We start from the raw sequence: 21217 nt of genomic DNA, 5'->3' as shown, positions 1-21217 counted from the left end.
AGTGATGCGTGAGAATCCACATCAGAAGATTCAGAGGAGAGAAGAAAAAAAAAATCACAACAAAGCCACGTGGGCGATACAGGAAGTGACGTCAGGTAGCAACCCGGAACTCGGCAAGGAACAACAACTGGAGCTTCCCTTGAACGCCTCGATACCGTTTTATCGACTCGGTAAATCTTATCTGCTTTCAATTAATATACTCAGACTGAGTTTTTACAAAAGTAGGAAGCGGTCGTCGCGGGTTTACAAACGTCCGCTTTTGATAAAGTGGCAAACGGGGCGGAATAAAGCTAAGCTAATGTTAGCTGCTTAGCTAGCCCCGCTCAGCCTGCTGGTCGTACAGCTAGCTTAATGTTGTGATGGTTCTTGCATCCCTCTGAACACGACCCGCACACGGATGTTATCTGTGAGGTTATTTTTCCTGCAATGTTTTTAATATTCGCTTCTGGCTTCAGACAGATTGACGCAACGCACGAGAGTCCGTTTTAAAATCAACGCTAAGCTAACCAGCGCTAGCTAATGTGGTAGAGTGCAGCATTTAGTACATTAAAAAGCCTAATATTAACAACAACAAGCTGTTAAAGCTAAGTCATTACATGCAGGTGAGGGTCTTTTCGTGTAATGTCTTTAATTAACCTGCACTGGATCAGATATTTGCCAGTAAATTAATCAACACTGATCTTGCAGATTATTCAGTGGAGTTTAAACATGGAGGCCAAGTGATGCAGGCTTAAAGGGGCACTATGTAGTTTTTGGAGAAAGACATACAAACTCAGAATTTTGTGATATTATGGCAATGATAATACTCTTATTTAGTGAATAAACAAGTAAAAATCAGCTCCTCAGAGCACTATGCTTCTGTGCACAGTTAAGTCGAGCTGGTCAGGACTTAATTAGGCCGTTTAATTGGACTGCTGGGATATAAACAGAGTAAAGCAGTATGATGTTGTTTTGTGTTGTTCTTTAAGATCAGTTTGTTTATTCAGTTTTTTCAGTCACAAAAACACAGAGAGTATGTTTATTTAGTTTGTTTTGCTTGAAAAAATCAGTCAGAGAAGATCTTTCACTTCTGATTAGAATTTTCTTCACCAAAACTACAAAGTACCGCTGTAAATTTTGATAATAAGCATGATTTTCATAGTCGTAGGAGTAGCTCCCAGTAAAAACCTTTAGTTTAACATGCTTATTATTTATTGGTCTAAAAGTGGTCAAACTTTTTAAGTCCTAATGTCATAATTGTCCTCAGTGGAAGCAACATGTAGCTCAAACATCAAAGTAATGATAATGACTGCTGTATGTTGATAATGATTATCACTATCTTTATTTCTGTTATTGAACCGTAGGATCAAAGCGAGTAGAATGGCCTCAGACTGGTTGGGGAGTGTTGTGTCGATAAACTGTGGCCTGACGTTGGGAGTTTATCAGGGAGAGGTGTCGTGTGTTGATCACGCCAGTCAGACCATCTCACTGAGGCAGCCCTATCACAACGGGGTCAGATGTCCTGTTCCCGAAGTCACTTTCAGGTAAGAAAGAAGCAGGATGCAAAAATCAGATAAGCAGATCTCCTGAGGCAAAGTTGAGTGCTCTGCAAGAAATAAAAAAAAAAAAAAAGGCCTTGTGTTTTGCATGTTTGCATAATTATGATCATGACCAAGGAGATTTTATTTTGAGTGTCAAACCTTAAATAATGTTTAAAGTTCTCAATGACATCTGGAGGGAAGCGATCAGTTTTCAAGATAATTTTCTAATCGACAAAATTTGCTGAATTCACTGATTTGGTAGCAAGTCCAAATTTATTCCAGCGTTGTCTGTCAACAAGTGCTTTTTGATTCAGAATCCAGTTCAAGATAAGGATAAAAATCTTCTTTTCAAACTAAATTTCAAAGATTGTGCAGCTTTGATTGACATTTGTAAATCAGACCATTATCCCTTCAAGTGTTTGTACATTTTTCCACCTGAATAAAATGAAAAAGTAAATAAATGTTGAAAAATCTTGAGACTTTGATTCCTGTTGAATTTTGAAATAGGGATACTTTTGCACTATTCCCATGTGTCCTGGAAAATCTGGAGTTTTCCAGTTTTCCAGTCATGAAAAACACATGAAAATTGAGAGATAAAGCAGAATGTCCCAGAACATTATTTAAACTCCCCCAAACGACACAATACAGTTCAGTATTGGTTGTGCACTGTATAGTATTGTAAAAATGTAGATTTTAGATGTTAGTTTTGAGTGACTTATCTTATTTCTTCTTCTTCTGTGTATTTACTGTTGCTCTTGATGAAAACGAAGCTCCCAGGAATCCTTCGTAACTTGTGTCCATGCTGTTCAGGCAACAATGGATAACACATGGCTATATATTGATTTATTAGGGAACTTTTTTGTCTGTTGTAGCAGCTAAATCATCACAGAAAATGTCCTGGAAAATGACGGTATAAGCTCTACATGTTCCAGTTCATCAGCACAACACAGTTTCAGCTTCTATTTATGGGCTAAAATTAAAAGGTAATTTCTTCTCTGTCTTTTAGCGCCATGGATATTAAGGAGCTGAAGTTCCTCGATATCCAGAACACGGTCAGCAAGCCCAGCTGTGCTCAGGGAGCTGCAACAGAACCCGTTTCTGTACCTTCAGGACGCCCTGCTCAGAGTAACAGAACCACTCAGTCGCACGCAACAAGCAGCAGCTCTTGTTCCAGCGCTGCTCCAATCACCATCCTACGCAGAGGTAGGTACAGGACTCACCTGTGGTTTATTCACCCTCATGGTTAATTTGACATGTCACATATTTTTGCTTGTTGTTATTTTGACATTTTCTCGTGTTATTAATGACTTTTGGTTAACGCACCAGGAATCTGACCTGCTGCCGTTGTCTCACTGGCTAATATAAACTGTGACCTGTAAGTATGCGGTCAGTTCACTTAATAGCATCATCAGCAGATAAGAAAATCAGGTTTTGTACTGAAACCCGCCACCTTTACGCTCAACACTGCGAGTGATTATCAAACTAAGACACGCTGTCCGAGGAGAGCGTGATCCTGCTCGGGATTACCAGACGACTGACAGTTTCATGTCGGATTTCATAGGTCAGGAAAGACCACTTTATTTGATGTTTTTGCTTGGTCATTATGAAGCCACACTTTCTAGTCCTTACATCACAAAGCTGTTCATTGCACTGAGAGTCAAGTACAAGGACACACAGGAATCTACCACAGGACTGGTTACACAGTGCTCATCTGTCAGAGAGCAAAAATAGATATTGTTCACTGACTGAAGGAAATGTGACTTGCAATAATGTCATAAATTACTCTGCGCTATTTATAATTCCCAGCGAGGTGGCCTGAAAAAAAATGCATTGTCACTCGTCATCACTGTATTTGATTGTTTAATAGACACATGTGATGTTTTCTGGCTTACAATAGAAAAGGAAGTCAAATTTCCCCTGCGGATCAAATGACTCTTCAGGTGTCAGATGATTACGCTGTTTTAAAAAGTCATAGCAGTTGACGGTAAGAGTCACGCTTCAAGCAGACAGTTGTTTCTTTATTGAACGAGAGTCATTCACTAAGCAGGTGTGTGACTCATAAATGTTTAATACACAATTCTTGGGGAATATTTCGCGCTTGTTCCAATATATTGAAAACAAATGACAGTTCCCAGGATCATGTTAATGTCACCCAGTGCAACAGTGGGGCTCATTTTTCTTTTTTACAGCAGTTTTTGGATTTACTGACAAAATGAAATACAGAGAACACAAAACATAAACCTGAAAGGTTTCACAATGCAACTTTTTTTTTTTTTTACAGGCCTATAAAGAAACAATAGCCGTTTTTGTACCGGACAGCAAGCTGCCGATTTTGCTGTCCTTTTTGCGTCTTGGTCTGTGGATTTAGACAGCAGGCGATATATTGGGGGTCTGTTTTGGTCCGCCAATTTGTCAAGATGAGTAACTGGATAGCTGCTGAGATCCAGGAGATGCAGCGTCTCCTCGGTCTCTGTAGCTGTCTTCGTTGTCTGCTTGTTGTTGTAGCAACAAGCTACTAACGGTCGCTACTTTCAAATTAAAAGCCCCCCGCTAAGAGCCCAGTTCTAAACTCCAATGGAGTACAATGTAAATCTCTTATTTTGAAGACAAATTCGACCTGCTTCACTGTTCATGCCCAACTCCGTGCTTCACGTCACATGTTTACACCTACCACAGTGGCGGCTTTTTGGAAAAGAAGGAATATTACACCCCCCTTTTAGATAGACGAGGCGGCACATTGCAGCATTTACCTTGCTGCAAATGTTCCACCTTTTCTATCTAAAAGGGGCTAAAAACTCCTGATACACTTTTTAGATGCACTTTAATTCTTGTATTTTGAAGAGGACGAGAAGATTGTTGCTAAAATGTTACATAGTGCACCTTTTAAGCCTATAAAATAATAAATACATTAATACATCCAATTAGATAAGTATATATATCTTCATATAGAGTTAGAGTAAGAAATATGACCTTGCCTTCTGGCTGCTCGGCTTGTCAGTGTGATTAATGAGATCACTGCAAGGTTTTTGTCACTTGCCCGATGAGCGTAAAGAAATGGGAGACAAAACAACAGAAGCAATCAGCGACGTCATGCAGTCCGACACAGCGGGAACTAGCCACAACAACATGAAGCGTGTTTTATAGTTTACATTAGAGTGCCGGCTGTGCAGCGGTGGAAGGTCGATTCATGTCATTAGTGGCACTCTGGAGTCATTTGGGATGTCGTGTTGATAAGCAAGTGTCTTGTCTAGTGTTTTACAGTCATTAGGGATGACGTTCCACTTGTGACTACTGTTCCTCTTTGGCAGATGTCGAGATTCAGTTCAGTTGTATTATGAGTCATCTGTAAGCTGTTGTCACTGTGACTTAGTTATTTTAAAGGTGATACTGTCTATCATGACGGGCTTTTATTTTGTAGATCTGCTGCTGCTCCGCTTGTCTTTGAGGCTTTGTGTGTGCACTAATGATGTTTTTGATGTTAAAGTTTATTGTAAATCCTTCGTTTTAACTGGAGTTTTACCTTTATGGCAGCAATGTATATGTCCAATATGGGTTTTAATCAGCAGTCTTAATAATTACAAGATACATGATTAATTGTCTCTCACAAGATGAGACGGAAAGGCACATTCTGCTAACCTAAGCTGTACAATTAGTTGTAAAAATACAAATGTGTTACTCAACCTTCCTGATGAGATAAAGGTTAAAAACGGCATTTCCTCTCATCAACATTCAGTCAGCAGGAAGTCTGCTCGGACAGCACTGTGGCCTCTGCAGGAATCAGCCAAAGTCAGTTCACTTTCACACTCAGGATCCCCAAACAATGGAGAAGTCGGAGGTCAGTAGAATTGGCTGATGGACAATGTGTAATAGTCTTCAGCCTGGTTGTAAAAATGAACTCTGCTCCGGTGCTTTTTTCCCTGAGCATGGAGGATGAAGCTTGCACAATAGGAAGCCGGACTCTTTCTCTCTTTCTCCCTCTTTTTGTCTGAGATAAAAAATATCAGTTGTGAAAAGAAATATGTTCCTTTTGCAGTCTGCATTTTTATTTTAGTGTCAGCAGGACCCGTGGCTTGTTGACCCAGCGCTGCACCCCGTCTGTCACTAGTTGTCTAATAAGAAGCCAGAGCATGGGACCGAACGCCGTCTTTCTCCGACTCCCCCCCTCCCCTTTAGATTCCCATAGCGTGCTAAAGGCTTGTACCAAAGTTCCTCTTTACAATATGTGTGTGACTAAGATCAATAAACATTCCCCCTCCCTCTCCGTGTCTGCTCCTAAAGAGAAGGTTATGCAAAGCCTGGCTTTCGTGCCTCGGTGCCCTCCTGTCCTCTCGCTCTCCCTCCCGCGCTCGTGCTCAGCACAGGAAACCCCCCGCCCCTCCTCCCCGACAGGAAGCCATGTTGTCCCAGTGTGCTCGGAAGGCCAAAGCGATATCAATTGTGGAAGCGATGTTTACCTTTTGAGTTTTTATTTTAATCTCCAGCTCTCAGGCTGGTGGCCAGGGAGCTAATGCCCAAATTGCATGGGGCCAAAGTGCTGAGTGGCTTGGGCAGGGCCGGTCCTTTCACACGCAATGCCATGCTCCCAAGAAGCCCCCGGCCACAAAGAAGGGAAAGCAGGGTGGGCCGTTGCTTATACAAGATCGCGGATTCCAGACATGGTTTCTGAGTATCTGCCATTGATCTTTCTGGGAGAGTAGGATGGGAATTACGAAGCTGCTTTTGTGGACAATGCATAGGCCTCCAGAAGTCGGATTCCATTAGACCCAAACAGATCTCATTAAAAGGGTGTTTTTGAAAAAAGACCGCCAGAGTCTTCCCTTATGAAAACTGTTCCCATAACCAGCATGACACCTCTGTATATTGGAGTCCATATTCAGCAGCTTCCTGTAAATCCCTGCTTCAGATTTCAGATGAACTTTATTTCTTGAAAAGGTTTTTGGTTCGCGTCGGTGTTTTGTTGAGCAATCTAAACACATTCACACCGAGAGCTGACCAGTTTGATTACATACCGCCATTATTAACAACAACACTTGTTACTCTGTGGTGTGTTCTAAGTGCTTTTTGTTTGCTGGCACAGCAGCTGTAGTTACTGAGACGGCGACAAACGTTGCAGATTCATGTTCCTTGCACAGATTTTCCCAGATCTCCACAACCTCTCTTTTCCTCTTCTTGACTGGATCGTACTCGCACACAAGCTTTTTATGGCTTCATGTGCAATTAGTCTTGCTTTGAAACGCACTGAACCCTCGTTGCCCATCAGTGAACTGTTTATCTTTATGTCCACACCTGTATCAGCTATATCAGCTTTTATCCCTCCTCCATAATACTGATCAACAGTAACATGATAATGAGGACGGGATTATTGTGACACACATTTTGAGTACAGAGACAGATACAACGGTTGCAGTATGATTCAGGATTAGTAGGGATCATCATTTTGGCTTCATAATTTTCATTTTAACTGAAAATATGACGTTATTTGGTGCCTGTAGCAGACAAACATGTTTTCTTAAATCCTTAGAAAAAGGTTTGCAGGTCAGGACGTCACCGCAGCTCAACTATAGCTCCATTATAATGTTTTGTTCTTAACTGCAGCTCTGCAATTTGGTTGTTGCACTTTCAATAATATTTCACAGAAATTAAATGTGCAGATTCTAAGAATTGGCCACCTGTTGCATTCATACACGAAACAAATTTGGACCAGGACGTGCTGTGGCTAGCTGGCTAGCATGCTAACTTCAGTAGATATTTATGCATATTTAAAAAATGTTTTAAGCTAAAAATCTTACACATTGTGACTTTGAAGTGTGCAGACCTGCTTACAAACAGTAAGATATTCTCTAATATTGTGCATGTCACATTATTGATGCATGTAACGGTAACATTTTACTGTAACTAGCGTTTCGGTTTGAAATGTTCCTGGCCTGTGTGCAGCAGTTTTACTAACTTGCAGCGGTGATCTTGTCTAAACTGAAATCAGCGAAGTTCACTGTCTGTCTGGCTGTTTGACTTGGAGCCGTGCCCAGCTCATTCATATTTTTGAATCACGGCTTGACAAAACACTTCCTTGTAAATAAAGACGTCTCTGGCTCGTGTTAATAAGGACGCTACTTTTCTTTCTCCCTGTTCACACCCGTGGACACAATCACCCACTACCCTTCTCCTCAAAACATGTCGGACCAGTCTGATGTTTTCTTGCCGCTTACAGAGGATTCTGATTACTCGATCATTTTACTGTTGACTGTGTGTGTGTTAACAGTAAAATAAGTCACATTGTCATGACTTGAAATGTGGTGGAAACTGATTTACTGCCGACTGCGTGCAAGTAAAACTCCCCCTGCCTCTGTCCTGGTGGTTCCAGGTTGGTAACTGTGATGTTGAGTCAGGTCTCACATTAGCTCATGTTTTGTGAGCAGCTTTGTATCGATGCCAGTGTACTATGACTGAGCCTCCCAGTGTCTTGCGTGAGAGAGTCCAAAGTACCTTAGCTGTCACAGTGACAGTAGCGTGCGACTGTGCCTCTCTGTCTCCTTGTTAGCGTGAGAGCTCAGCATGGTTGAGGGTTGAAGGCCAGGTTTTTCCAGTTTTTCTTTTCTTTTTTTTTTTTTTTGTTCTCTGTTCATTTAGGGTTTTTTTTCTTTTTTGTTTGTGCCGACATGTATGTAAACTTTATTGACTGTCGCTCAGTTGGCCATTGTATATTTTGTGTGTCAGCGGTTTGTTTTGTGTTCTCAGCTGGGTTATAGTAACTAGGTGTGAGAGGATAAGACGTGCTGCCAGTCAGAGTTCGACAAGATAAAAGGAGTTTCGAGCATCTCGTCAGAATTAAAAACTGCTGAGTGCAGGAACCAATTGTGCTTGCGTGTGTGTGTGTGTGTGTGTGTGTGTGTGTGGATTACGGCATTTACACAATGTGATGATGTATAGTGAAGACAGCTCATAGCTCCTTTCAGGGGTGATTAGGCTCGGAGGTGGGAGGATTTCTGGGTAATCTATGCATTTTGGGCTTGAGATCAAAGCCAAAATAGAGCTGTAGTAGGCCAGAGTGAAGTCAAACAAGACAGCCTAGTTCACCAAGGTGAAGTTAAAACAAGAAGGCAACACACAAAATGTGAGTAATTGCAAGCTAAAAGGGACAAAATCAATACAAAGAAAGACATAAATATAAGAGTAAATTCAGTAAAGGACGATCACATCAGAGGAGATGTGAGGAAAGCAGATAAATAGATAGAATGATGAAAAAACGTTCATTTATTGCTGTTATTCATATAAAATTACTATTTAATTTTATATCAAGAGTCATATGAAATCTTTATAGACTTCTAGTAGGTCGACTTTTATCTTCAGTAGCATTAGTTGAAAATAGTGGAGGGATTTTCTGTTTAATCAAAGTTGAATGTGTTTATTGTTTTTTTAATACAGGCGTACAATAATAAACTAATTTATTCCTTTTAGTGCATCAGTGCAGTAATAAATCATTGCATACTGAAATGTGAAAATGTGTATGTACGATTACTCGTTGATACGATCTTTCCTCCTTTTTTCCTCAGGCGAATTTAGATAAGAATCTTTTTTATGTATTTATTCATTGATGAAGAAAGAGACAACACAGTGGATTTGATGAGACATGACAAAATAAACAATGAGACAAACATTACAGGACATGACGAGGACTTACAGAACGGCTACAGGTGTCACTGAGAATGAATTCATGTTGAGGTAGATCAGTAGTGTAGATTTTTTTTGCTCACATCTTAATTAATTTTTTTTCCCAGCTCCTGCAGGTTCGTCTAGCAGCAGAGGAGTGACGCAGGCCACACCGAAGAAAAACGGCCTGAGGAACGGCGGCGCTGGAGGGCCGATGAGGGCGAAAGACGACGAGTGCTTCGGAGACGGGACCGATGAGGACCTGGACACGGACTTCGACTTTGAGGGAAACCTGGCGCTGTTCGACAAAGCCGCGGTCTTCTCCCAGATTGAAGGCACCAACAACCACAGCAACAGGACGCAGCATCACAGCTCGCAGGCCGAACAGAAGCCCGTCTCGTATCGCCACGATGAGAATATTCTGCAGGGGAAACCCGTCATATTCAGACAGATCACAGTGCCGCAGCATGGAGGCAAAGAGTACTGTACAGGTGAGGACAAAATACATGTGCTTACTCATACACACATGCACTCACTCATGGGTCGGAGCATTGTTTATGTACTTACGGACCCTAATGTTGCTCCAGATTCCTTGATTTAGTTTTGTCAGTAATTACAGCAGCAACAAACCTTCCAGACGTCTTGAAACTGCTAATTTGGGATGACGGTTGAATCACGTGGAGTTTTAGAGCAACTTCCTTGAAGATAAAATGTCCATGAAATGTCCAAAAAAGGGTAAAGAATACTGAATCTGTTGCAGTTTACGAGAGCCAAGCATGACTCCCTTAAAGGACATCTGGCGATATTTTATATTTTGATAAAATATATCATCAGCACCATGAAAAGACTAAAACAAGTAGCGTTTGTGTTCTATAACAAATAACACAACCACTTATTGATTTCTTTCCCTTCTGGGAAATTCGATTGTATTATTTTCTCCTGTTTGAGTAACATTATGTAACATTTGCTTAAAAAAGTACAGCGCCAAGCTGTTTTAGAAAATGACTTGGCCAAAACAGAACACATGTACTTTTTTTCAGGAGGAGCCAGTTCCAATTTAAAAATTAGCAATTAGAAATATGACTGTTTAACGGTGTTCCTGCCATGTTTTTTATGAAGCCCATCTGTCACAATACTGTTGTGTAAGAGAACAAGGTGTGCGCCTACAAGACTTTGTCATGTCAGGATCTGCGTTAATGATACGAGGAAAGAAAACAGTAATTCCACAGGAAGGTCTTTTGGACCCACCTGTACACCTGCTCTCACCGGCCTGCTACACTGTCCTGTGCTTGTAACTGCGCTCACCATAATCTTCTGGCACATGACATAGTTAACATTGTGTCTCTCTGTACTGGGAAATACCTGCAGATAAAACGAATTCCCTCTGTGGGACGTTTTTTTTATCAGAGAGCATGTCAGCATTGTGACCGCAGTGTTTGTCTTGGAAGGAGTCATTTTTTTTTCCACTGTGTTTAAACTTTGACCAGAGGCACCGTCCGTTTATGTAACATCACAGCTCTGCACCGCAGTTACGGCTCTCGTCGAGTATTTTAAACTTTTACATGTGATCCTGATCACAACACGGAGAAGCTCTCGCTGAGGAATGGGCTGCGGTGTCTCTTCTGTCGAACACAATGCCAAAAACAGCGTGCACTGTGGAGGGAGGTCACAGTGGATGATCGGCTTTGTCCCATTGGCCAGTGAGAGGTCACCTTGGGGCAGACGGAGGGTGGGGGTGGCTTTTGAACCCCTCCCACACGCAATCAGTCACCCCACAGAGATGATGCCCCCATCCACTCACATACCTCAGCTCACTCTAGGAACCTACATGTTACATAACTGGTAGATATAGACATAAGATAAGTGGATGGCATGCTCACATGGGCCCTGGAGTCCACAATGTGAGAGAAACGGCAGAGTCGGTGCAGTGCGAAGGTGGAGGGAGGGTGGTAATGGAGAAAGGGCTGCGGTATGGTGCATGAGTGTGGGTTATATTAGCGCTCAAAGATGTTTTCTTGTTGGTTGTCAGAAATGACATTAACAAGCTTATTGTTTCAGTAAATTTCCCACGAGTAGCTTCAGCTCCTATGCACCGTATCTCACCTGCCCTGAAGAATAACAGTGGAACAACGAATTCAGCCACTTATTCCCCCGGGCCACAGGTCGGTTGCAGCAGTGATGGTGTTTCTAGGACTTTCCACCCCAGCCTGTAGCTGATTGTTGACACACAGCACAGCCCCAGTTGGAGCAGCTGTCTACCAGCCAGCAGCCAGCTGCCAAAGCAGAGCCTCCTTTTTCTTACCGTGCAGGCAGATCTGCTTCCCAGGGCTGTCATCATAATCCCCATCCTCTGCACTCTGTAATTAGCATGCCGCCGCACAGCCTTACATAAACAGCACCTCTGAAAGCAGGAAGAAACCGCAGCGCTGTTGACCTGGAATCTCTGCCAGTAAACAGATAAATCAACAATACTAGAACAGAGGAAAGAAAAACAAAGTGCTGAGGTGTATGGTAGGGTTGCCATAACGCGGCGTCATGGAGGTTTGACAGGCCTGTTTCTTTAGACTATTGTTCATTGTATAGCTGCAGTCTGTGTAGGTTTGGTTCTGCTATTGTCTTGCTTTCCTTGGGTGTGATTGACTCCAGCTGTTCAGTGAAACCTCAGTGCAAACAAGCCCGGCCGCAACGCTAACTGCAACCAAGCCAACAGTCAGTTGATCTTCCACGTTTTTACTTATTCATTCATTCATTCATTCATTCATTCATTCATTCATTCATTCATTTACCCGATGCAGATGTAGAAACTTGATGTTATCATTCCAGTGATCTTGAAATGGAGGTCAAGTTGCATGAGACGTAGAAAACCCGCGCCCATATTTATACAACGTAAATACCGATGGTGGCAGGTGTAGTTAATCATCGAAACCCTGAATGATAAACATTCAAAACATTTCAAAGCATTTTGAAACAACTTCATACTTGCCAGAATACACAGGAAAAAATACATCCGAAACAAGAGGAAAATACTCTTCACCCCTGCGACTCACTACTTGCTGCTTCTACTACTTTAACTCCATACATTTTTTTGCATACAGGTGTGTGAGATCATAAAGTCCTGGAATTTTTATTTATTTATTTATTTATTTTTAAATCGTCTACACCGTGGATCAGCTGTACTCACTTAACTTGCAACATTACAAATGAAAAGTTTCCTTCATTAGGTAAAAATCTGAATTAATTTTACCTGATGAAAGTCAGACGACTGAAATGCTGCAAATAGAAGTGAGTACAAACGATCAACAGTGCGCAGGATCTTTTTTCCTTTCCTTTATTGTGTCATGTAGCATTTTTGTGCATGCAAAACATCTGCAAAGTGAAAAAAAAGTCCATGCCAAAGTTAGTTACTCTCTCCCACAAAAAACTCTGCTCCTGCACTGCCTGAAACACCTGGTTTGGAGTCGAGACTTTACTTCTTTGACTTATGTGCATCACTTTGTAATGGACATAATATAAATATAAATATGCATATATACATTCCAGTCAGTCTGCAGATATACATTTGCTTCTGCTGTAGCAGTTATTTTAGATCACACTACCTTACTCGGCATGACCTGCCCTGCTCTGCCTCTGATTGGCTACGTCCTGCCCGATAAGTAATCCTGCGTGTTTAACTCTCAGGCGAGATGTCTCACCCCGTAAATTAGAAGGAGAATTCAAGACACGGTATGTAAAGGGATGCTGCAGCAATGCACCATATTAGAAAAAAAAGTAATGCATTAGTTGAATATTAAAGTATGAAAACTTTTTCTACAAGGAGCAGTAGCAGTCATGACTGGCTTGGCATATTTGGTATATATTTATTCCTTGGAACATAAAAAAAAAAGAACAGTTACAGATAAGTACAGTAAGCTTCTTTTCTGCGCCCTGATGAACCAGCGCCTTCTCTTGCTCCTTCCTTAGAGTGCAGGTCAACAAAGTTTGACTGCTGCGGTGAGAGAGGAATGAAGCAGCCTCGTCTAACCCTCCCTATCCCAGCACAAGCCTCAGTCTCACATGGCTCGCATCCAGCCAGCGTGTATTGCTTTCAGTCCCGTCAGTTCCCTTGTCATGCTTGAAAGATTGCTTCCAGCTCAGTTTATTTTAGTGCTGCAGCATACTCACGGCTACCCGGTTTAGCTAGTTGGCTGTTGAGTTTGTGTTTCACACCACATCGAAAGTGGGTGTGTGCGTCTGCATAAATCACTGCATGTGTGTGAGCGTGAGTGTGAAGGAGGAGGAGGTGGTGTGTGTATGTAAGAAGGGGGGGAGGTTGTTTTAGTAGCGGCAACTTCAGCAAGAGAGTTATTAAGACGCGCACCTGCTGGGATGGTTGAAAAGCAATTAGTGCACGCTAGTGCAACTCCCACTTCCCCTGAGCTTGGCACCCGAGGCAGCAGTTTGCATGACAAGAGGCAGTTGACTTTGCTGTGCTTATCGCTCACGTGAGGATTGGCATGTTCCAAATTTCTGTTGCCCACTGAAACATATTAGCGGTCTTTTGTGTGGTATCAATGAAATAATAATGGGAGGGAGCAGGGCCAACCTCAAGATAAGCGAGGATTTCAGTCAGGCACGACATGAGTCTCGGTGTTTACGTGTCATTATGTTGTCTATGAGGGTGTGTGTGTGTGTGTGTGTGTGTGTGTGTGTGTGTGTGTGTCACTCTGTCCGTGTTGCGTGCCACCGTGAAAAGTTGTGGGTGTATGTGTGTTTGTACATTGACTCTGTGGGACGAGGTGTGTGCTAGCAATGCGCACGCATGGGCCCGTGTGAATTTCGTGCACACCAACGAGGCCACCAAGTTCTCAGCTACCAGGCCAGAGATCTGTAGGAGGCCATTAAGGACTTAACTGCCTCCCAGCAGCTTTATTTATCAAAGGGATCCCGAGCCGTGCAGTTCCCCCAGCTTGACTTTCATTACCCTTCTAATGTGCCACAGGCAATAGACAGCTAGGGATTAGCACAGGCTCTTTAAAGGTTTCCACACACTCCAGTTTGTACAGCGATAAAAGGCTGAATTGTAGTTCTGTAATACACTAATTCAAAAAATACACAGAAGAGAACAATTCTGACAAGGTTGGGTGACTTGAAATGACAAGGCACTTAAAAGCAAAAGGATTTGAGCCTCTTTTTTTTTTTGAGAGGGTGAATTTCATAACAGAGTAGACTCTTGAAAAACAAGTGGAAGTGAGTGGGAATGTTAAAAAGTTTATTAAAGAGGTCCAGAACATTTTCAGTCTGAAACGTGACTCTTCCACCGCTGCGTGTGTCCGTCCTGCTCGATTGCACCTTAAAGGGTAAATTCAGTAATTACACGCTCAGCCTGTCTTCATGCTGCAGGAAAGTCTGGTGACGTTTCTGGAGCTTCACAGTGAAACCGTGTTGCAGCTTTCTCCTGAAACTTCACCCGACTTCCCATCAGCTTCGGGGGGAATAGTTAATAATAGAACTTTCATTTTTGGGTCATCTTATCCTTTAACTGTAATTGTGAAACAGAGGACTGAAAGTGTGAAAAGGGGAATTCTGTAGTTTTATATTTTTGCACAGCTGAGTAACCGTGAAGACAGTTCTTTTTCGGCACTTTGGTTGGTTGGATAAAAAAGTTTTTTTGTTCAGTAGCTGTTGACAGATGAGTCAACAGTTGACTTGACTTTAAGGAACTGAGTAAAAGCCAAAGTTCAGCCAAATCACCTCCATGCCTCCCCCATGTTTAGTCCTCCTCAATCTTAGGATACAGGTGCAGGTGTTCACATGTATGTGATGTTTGTCCCCTTTCCTGTCACGCCAACCTGCTGTCTGTTTTGACTGAGACGGCAGCCGATGTGGGGGGTCCGATACCCTGCAGCCCCGTCCCGGAGCTAAGGGTTTGGGGATTGGTCAGAAAGCATGTGATGGTGCGTGTGAAGTGAGGGCCCGGGGGGAATAGGCGTCTCACTCTGGCTGCCTCATGTTTGTCATGTTTTGTAAAGGCTGCCAATCTTCCCTTTGTTGCTGCAGACAGCAGTGACAAACAGGAGAGGAAATGGAGAATCTTCCGTGATGGGAACAAGTTCAGGTCAGGAGGAGGAGGAAGGGCTTTTCCCTGAGGAATGGGTTCCTCGCAGGAGGATCTGTGTATCTTACACGTAAACTCCTCTGAGAACCTGGGAGCCCATTTATCTGTAGACCAACATTTGTTGTTATGTTAGAGGTCAGGTTTCTGGGTTTTACTTCCACTTCAGCTGCTGTTTTTCAAGGTGCACTGATGAAGATAAACTGACGCGGTACTATTGCCTAATTTAGACGCATGATACTTTCCACAGCACTCCAATGGATGCAGCAATGTGAGAGAACAAAACATGCAAATGAATTTCTGCTTTTTTCTTTTTTCTCTTATTCAGAGTTAAACGTAATTTTGAGATGTAACAAATAGGCGTACATCAAATATACCTGATGGCATCTTATCTCCCAATATTAACTCCACCCTGCCATAAATTCAGTGATGTAACAGCGGAAGGTAACTGAAACAAGTCCAGCTGCCGACGATAAAGCACTTAGAATTCTTCACAGTATACTGTGTATGAAAAAAATATATATATACATGAAAAATAACTCGTTTATTTCAAGTTTCATGTGTTTGGTTGATCAAAGACAAACACTGTTATGTCCCGATCAACATGAAACTTGATATAAACTTTTAATTTTAAGTGTTGATAAGCAAATGTATGCGTATGATGACGTGTATATATAAGGTCACTGTAATGGTATAAAGAGATACCTAGAAATACAGTAAAAGTTTACAACATCCATCAGATCAGACTGTGGCAGAAACAATTCAGTCATTTGTTTGTGTTCTGGTGACCAACTGCACGTACAAAGTAAACGAGCGCTCATTATGTAAGGTGCTGTATGTCACCACAGACGACCTTTTACAGGATACTTAGAAGTGCTGATATGAAACAGATAATGAGGAACTGCTTCTACTTCTCCTGGAAGTCAAGTGTTACAAAGGATTTCACAAATTCAAAGTTTCAGAATCAGAAATTGAGAGTTGAGAGTAATTATCATCTTTATTATTATAATCATTTCTAACACAAGTATTAGTTAACAGAGGTCATTATAACTTGAATGATATTAATATTAATATTAATCTTAATAATATCCTTGAGTTTATATGGACCATTTTTACTGTAAAGTTACCAGTGGAATACTTTGGCATGGTGCTCGACATGATTATGATAGTGATGGAGGAATGTTAATGAAATAATTTATTTTTGTGTGCTTCTACATTAACATGCAATCCATCTCAACTAAGTCATGTGGTCTCCCTGCAGATTCAGGCCTGGTGGTTCCCAGCGTGTCCTACGAGCTTCACCAGCGTCTGCTGGCAGCTGCAGAGCGTTGCGGCCTGTCGGTGGAGCGCCGGCTGGAGACGATCGGTGTCTGCGCCAGTCAGATGGCTCTCACTCTGCTGGGCGGGCCGAACAGGTAACAAATGCCACTGTGGACTGTGGTACAGTGGAGCGATATCGAGTAGGTGTGTAAAATAATTGAGTTAATCAGTGCCTGGCATACATGACTACTCAACGGATGCACTGTACAGTGCAGAGCTACTGTCATTTGGATAATAATAAGAGGAATGTGCAACAGGGTGCCAAACATGCCTGTCTGAGGAGTTATACAATCATTAGAGCAGGTCTGTCCAATTTTTTGTTTACACGCTATGTTTTCCAGTTGCCATGGCAATCATCTTTACTACCATGTTTCTACATGAGGATGGTGTTAACCTTGACCCCCCTCAAACCCCTCAGGGCTTGTTTTCTCAGAACAGCTCCACAGCGAGCAGGCCCACCGCAGGTCGAAAAACATCCGAGTAGAGCGAGGCAGCGTCGCTGTTTACCTGCAGCTTTATGAGCGGTGGAGTCTCATTGAAGATCAAAGCAGCTCAGCGCACAGGCTCATATATCAATCAGGTTCACTGTCTCAGAGCCTTTTATCAATTTAGCTTCATGTCTCAAGTTCACATCAGAACTACTGTGGGCTCAGATCAGGTTTAATTATGTATTGTAATACCAGGATCTCGGACACGATATCCAACCAACAGGGACTCAGTTCATTCTCCAACAGTGCTCACATCAAGCTTCCTCCTTATATGTGTCCAGTAATTCATTACTAATAAGATTATGATTAAGATGGTGAACGTTGCTTAGAAGCTTCAGCCAAGTGCTGTTTTTATCACCAGTGCGCTCATAATCACAATAAAAAACTGACTGTCTGGCGGCAGATTTTATAAGTTATTGATGTATTGGAGCAGAGTGATAAGAATTTATAACATGAGTCACACACTGTGACACGAGTTACAACAACAATACATGAACATTATTTCATCAACACATTGATATTTTCCCCTGTGATGTGAAATGAAATTGAAATGATGACTTGTTTTTATTCTTCTGGGAGGAACCCAGTTCCTGTTATGACCAGCGGTGGAATGTAACTAAGTATTTTTTACTCCACTACATTTTAAATTCATTTATGTCTTATTAGGATAAATCGGTTACAACAAAGCGTTTCGAATAATTAGTAAAATGCTGAATATCGGATCTGATGTAACATAACTTTTTAATACTTAAGTACATTTAACAACAAAAAATACTTTTTCTCATGTAATATATCTTGAATATGTTCCATTTTTTTTTACACCAAACTCATGCAACTAAATACTAGAGAAGTTATAATCATCGTCGCCATGTGTGCTCATGTGCGCGGCTACAGACTAATATGTAATTTTTAATGAATGAATGTATAATTAAGTAAACTAATGACATTTTTAGCAGTAATACAGATACCTTTTTTGTATCTTTATTAAGTAATCTGTTACTCCCAAATCCTAATTATAGAACAGTATCTTAAGAGATGATGATGATGATGATGATGATCTTTTGGTGGAGAAAGAAGTTGACAATTAAAACCAAACAGCTCATGACAGAGGATCTGTTGAACATTACAGGCGCTTCACTTTTTACTAAGAGTAGCTTTGTTATTGTTGTTAATGTTTGCTGGTTTGTCAGTTAGCATCGTCTTCATGCCTGATGCAGTTTGAATGCTAACATACTTTATTTACATCAGTTACATCAGTTGTCTTTGTTTGTGGCGTAATCTCCTCGTCATCTGTTGAATGTCCCCAGACTCACCCCAAAAAATGTCCACCAGAGGCCCACTGTGGTGCTTCTGTGTGGGCCACACATCCAGGGAGCGCAGGGCATCAGCTGCGGCAGACACTTGGCCAACCATGAAGTGGAGGTCATCCTGTTCCTGCCAAACTTTCTCAAAATGCAGGAGTCAGTCACCAGTGAGGTCAACCTCTACAGCAGGACCAGCGGCAAGCAGGTGTCCAGCGTCAAAGGTAGGACGCACCGACAGGAGCTTTAACGAGGATTCAGTGATCCTGGTTCAGTTCATGCCTTCCTGTTGGAGGAGATCTGGAAGAGACACAGATAAATGTTGCCCTCTAGTGGAGCAGCTACTTTTAAAATAGTCCTCACTTGTATTGTATCATTTCTGACGCTTATGATTCCACACATTTTACATTCCTGTAGATGGATAGTTAACATGTCCAGTCTCTTTTTAAGGTCATGTGCACCAAAGAGAAATCTACACCAACTCTTTCTTCTTTTCTCCTCTCTCAGACTTGCCAGCGAGCCCCGTCGATCTGGTCATCAACTGCCTGGACTGCCACGAAAACCGACTGCTGAGGGAGCAGTCCTGGTACAAATCGGCCGCTGACTGGGCCAACCAGAACCGGGCCCCAGTCCTGAGTATCGATCCTTCGGTCAGCGAGCAGCATCAGCCTGTCCAGGCGAAGTGGACCCTCTCTTTGGGCCTTCCACTACTTCTCACTGAGGCGGAGAGCAGGGTCTACCTGTGTGACATTGGCATCCCTAAGCAGGTTTTCCAGGAGGTGGGGATCCGCTACCACTCGCCCTTTGGATGTAAATTCGTCATTCCTCTGCACTCGGCATAAAAGAGGACTCACTGACATTGCACTTGGTTACAAATGGACAGTATGAGGGAGTTATCTGTTCATTGCGTCTGGCAATAACTGAGAAGCAGCTATATGACCAGACTGATATTTTGTTACAGACACATCTGTTGTAGTTTTTTCTCTGACCCATCGGACGCTCCCGGGAGTTTCTGCGCGTTGCGTGCGATACCTCTTGTTTTTGAGAGGGAAAGATTTCCTGTTCTTTGGTTTGTTTTGATAAGGGCTCTGCGACGATGTGAATATGTTTACAAAATGCTGACCACTGTGAGTCTATCTGTGACCTCTGACCCCGTGACCAGTCGGAGCCGCACAGACACAGTTCCTGTTTCCTCCTTTAGATTACATGTGGAGTCTGATCCCGGCCCTGTGAACCGGAGCACGGCTCAGCCTAAAGCTGTCTGCCAGCCCAAATCTACCAATCATGTCGGCGTCCACAGTCATTGTCTTTTTTTACTTTCTCAAATGGGTCTTTATGTTTTGTAATGGTTGTAGCATTTTTCACTAAAAAAGGTGATCTCTATATTTGTATTTATTTGTTGAAAACACCTCAGGAATTATGACTGGTGAACGTATGTATGAATAACATTTGATAGTTCTCTTTGCAGTAGCGCTCTCGGAAGAATAATTTTCAGTTTTTGAAGATTAGACACAAATCTGAAGGACACGTCTTAAGCACCAAGAACATCTCTGACCAGGTGCATCACCAGGTATCAGAGCTAGATACTGTAGACACTGTAAAACCTAATTATTTAATATTTTCCTTTTTGACATCAGATTCACTTTCAGTGACGTAACCACTCTGACCACCTTCATCTGTTTTGGTCAGAATAATGATCTTCTGTTCAAACCTCAGATCAGCAAAATGTTACGAAATTAAGAAGACAGCCTTATTTGTAGCCTGGCAGCTATGCACTTTTGAGATTATTCAGGTGTTTTTAAGAGATATTAAGTCCTCAAAGTCCTCGAAATACAGTACTAGAAGTAAAAACCGTAAAGGTAAAAAAAAAGAAAAAAAAAGAAACACATTTCTACACTTTAATGATTTAATGAACCCTTTAACATATTGCAGAGAACGGCAAGCTCTTTAAACCTGTCTTTTGCTAATGTGTGAATGTTGTGGCTCTTACACCTAAAGAATATGTGTTGAACAAGAGAGTCACATGGTCCTTCAATCGATAACACCTGAAGAAGTCTGAGAAATCATTCTTATTTCCTGAGAGCAAAGAAACTGAGGGAGGTGATTTGGTCAATCTATTGCGTACCTGCTTTCTAAGCTACCTTTTTTCTAAGCTTGTTACAGTCTTTTGAAAACTTGGAAGTCACCTATTATAGTGGGAACTGCAACAGACACAGTTTTGAGTCTTTTGCGAGGTGTTTAAACGTCTGTCTGTCCGTCTGTGTGTTTGATTGTGTCACAGCCATGTAAGACGCAGGCAGGAGGAAACTTCTGGTGTGTCGTGGAGATCAAACTGCAGGCTGAGTTCAAAGACGGGTGGGATCCGACCCACAAGTACCGATAACTAATGTAATAATGTAATAAAAACCACTGAGCAGTCACGAGTCAGAACTTAAACGTGTTGACAGGTGTAGCGGCTGGTGTGACCCCATCACAATATCTCTTTGTGTATATGTGTAAAGCATTAAAAAAAGAAAAAAACATTCAGCCTGGATCTTCTGACAAAACGCAGGGTGACATTAGGTGCTCCTTTTTATATTCAAGTGAAATAAAATCATCTGAAAACACTGTGTGTGTGTGTGTGTGTGTGTGTGTGTGTGTGTGTGAGTGAGAGAGCTGTGTAAGATCTGCGTCACAGTAACTGACAGAACACCTTCATACACCTCAACTCCCCCAAGAGGGAAATATTATGCTCTTTACTGCATTTACAAGACAGTTATTGTCATTCATTTATGCATCACGTACATCTCTGTAAACACATCTGATTGTTTGATTATTCAATTCAAGGCAGTTCTCTGTCAGTGGACGATA

General features: G+C 42.0%; 1 protein-coding gene across 1 annotated transcript; it reads left to right on the top strand.

Moving 5' to 3' along the window:
- The first annotated feature begins 47 nt into the window (after nt 1-47).
- Nucleotides 48-20974, top strand: LOC119018356 (enhancer of mRNA-decapping protein 3-like). The gene is made up of 7 exons (XM_037095949.1): nt 48-170; nt 1344-1523; nt 2527-2723; nt 9296-9658; nt 16520-16673; nt 18374-18591; nt 18875-20974. The coding sequence occupies exons 2-7, from the start codon at nt 1360-1362 to the stop codon at nt 19207-19209; spliced, it is 1431 nt and encodes a 476-aa protein (XP_036951844.1). The 5' UTR covers nt 48-170; nt 1344-1359; the 3' UTR covers nt 19210-20974.
- Nucleotides 20975-21217: the final 243 nt, after the last annotated feature.

The sequence above is a fragment of the Acanthopagrus latus genome, chromosome 4 (assembly GCF_904848185.1).
Source record: "Acanthopagrus latus isolate v.2019 chromosome 4, fAcaLat1.1, whole genome shotgun sequence".
NCBI lineage: Eukaryota > Metazoa > Chordata > Actinopteri > Spariformes > Sparidae > Acanthopagrus > Acanthopagrus latus.
The sequence above is the reverse complement of the archived record's forward strand: the minus strand, read 5'-3'. Positions and strand labels throughout refer to the sequence as shown.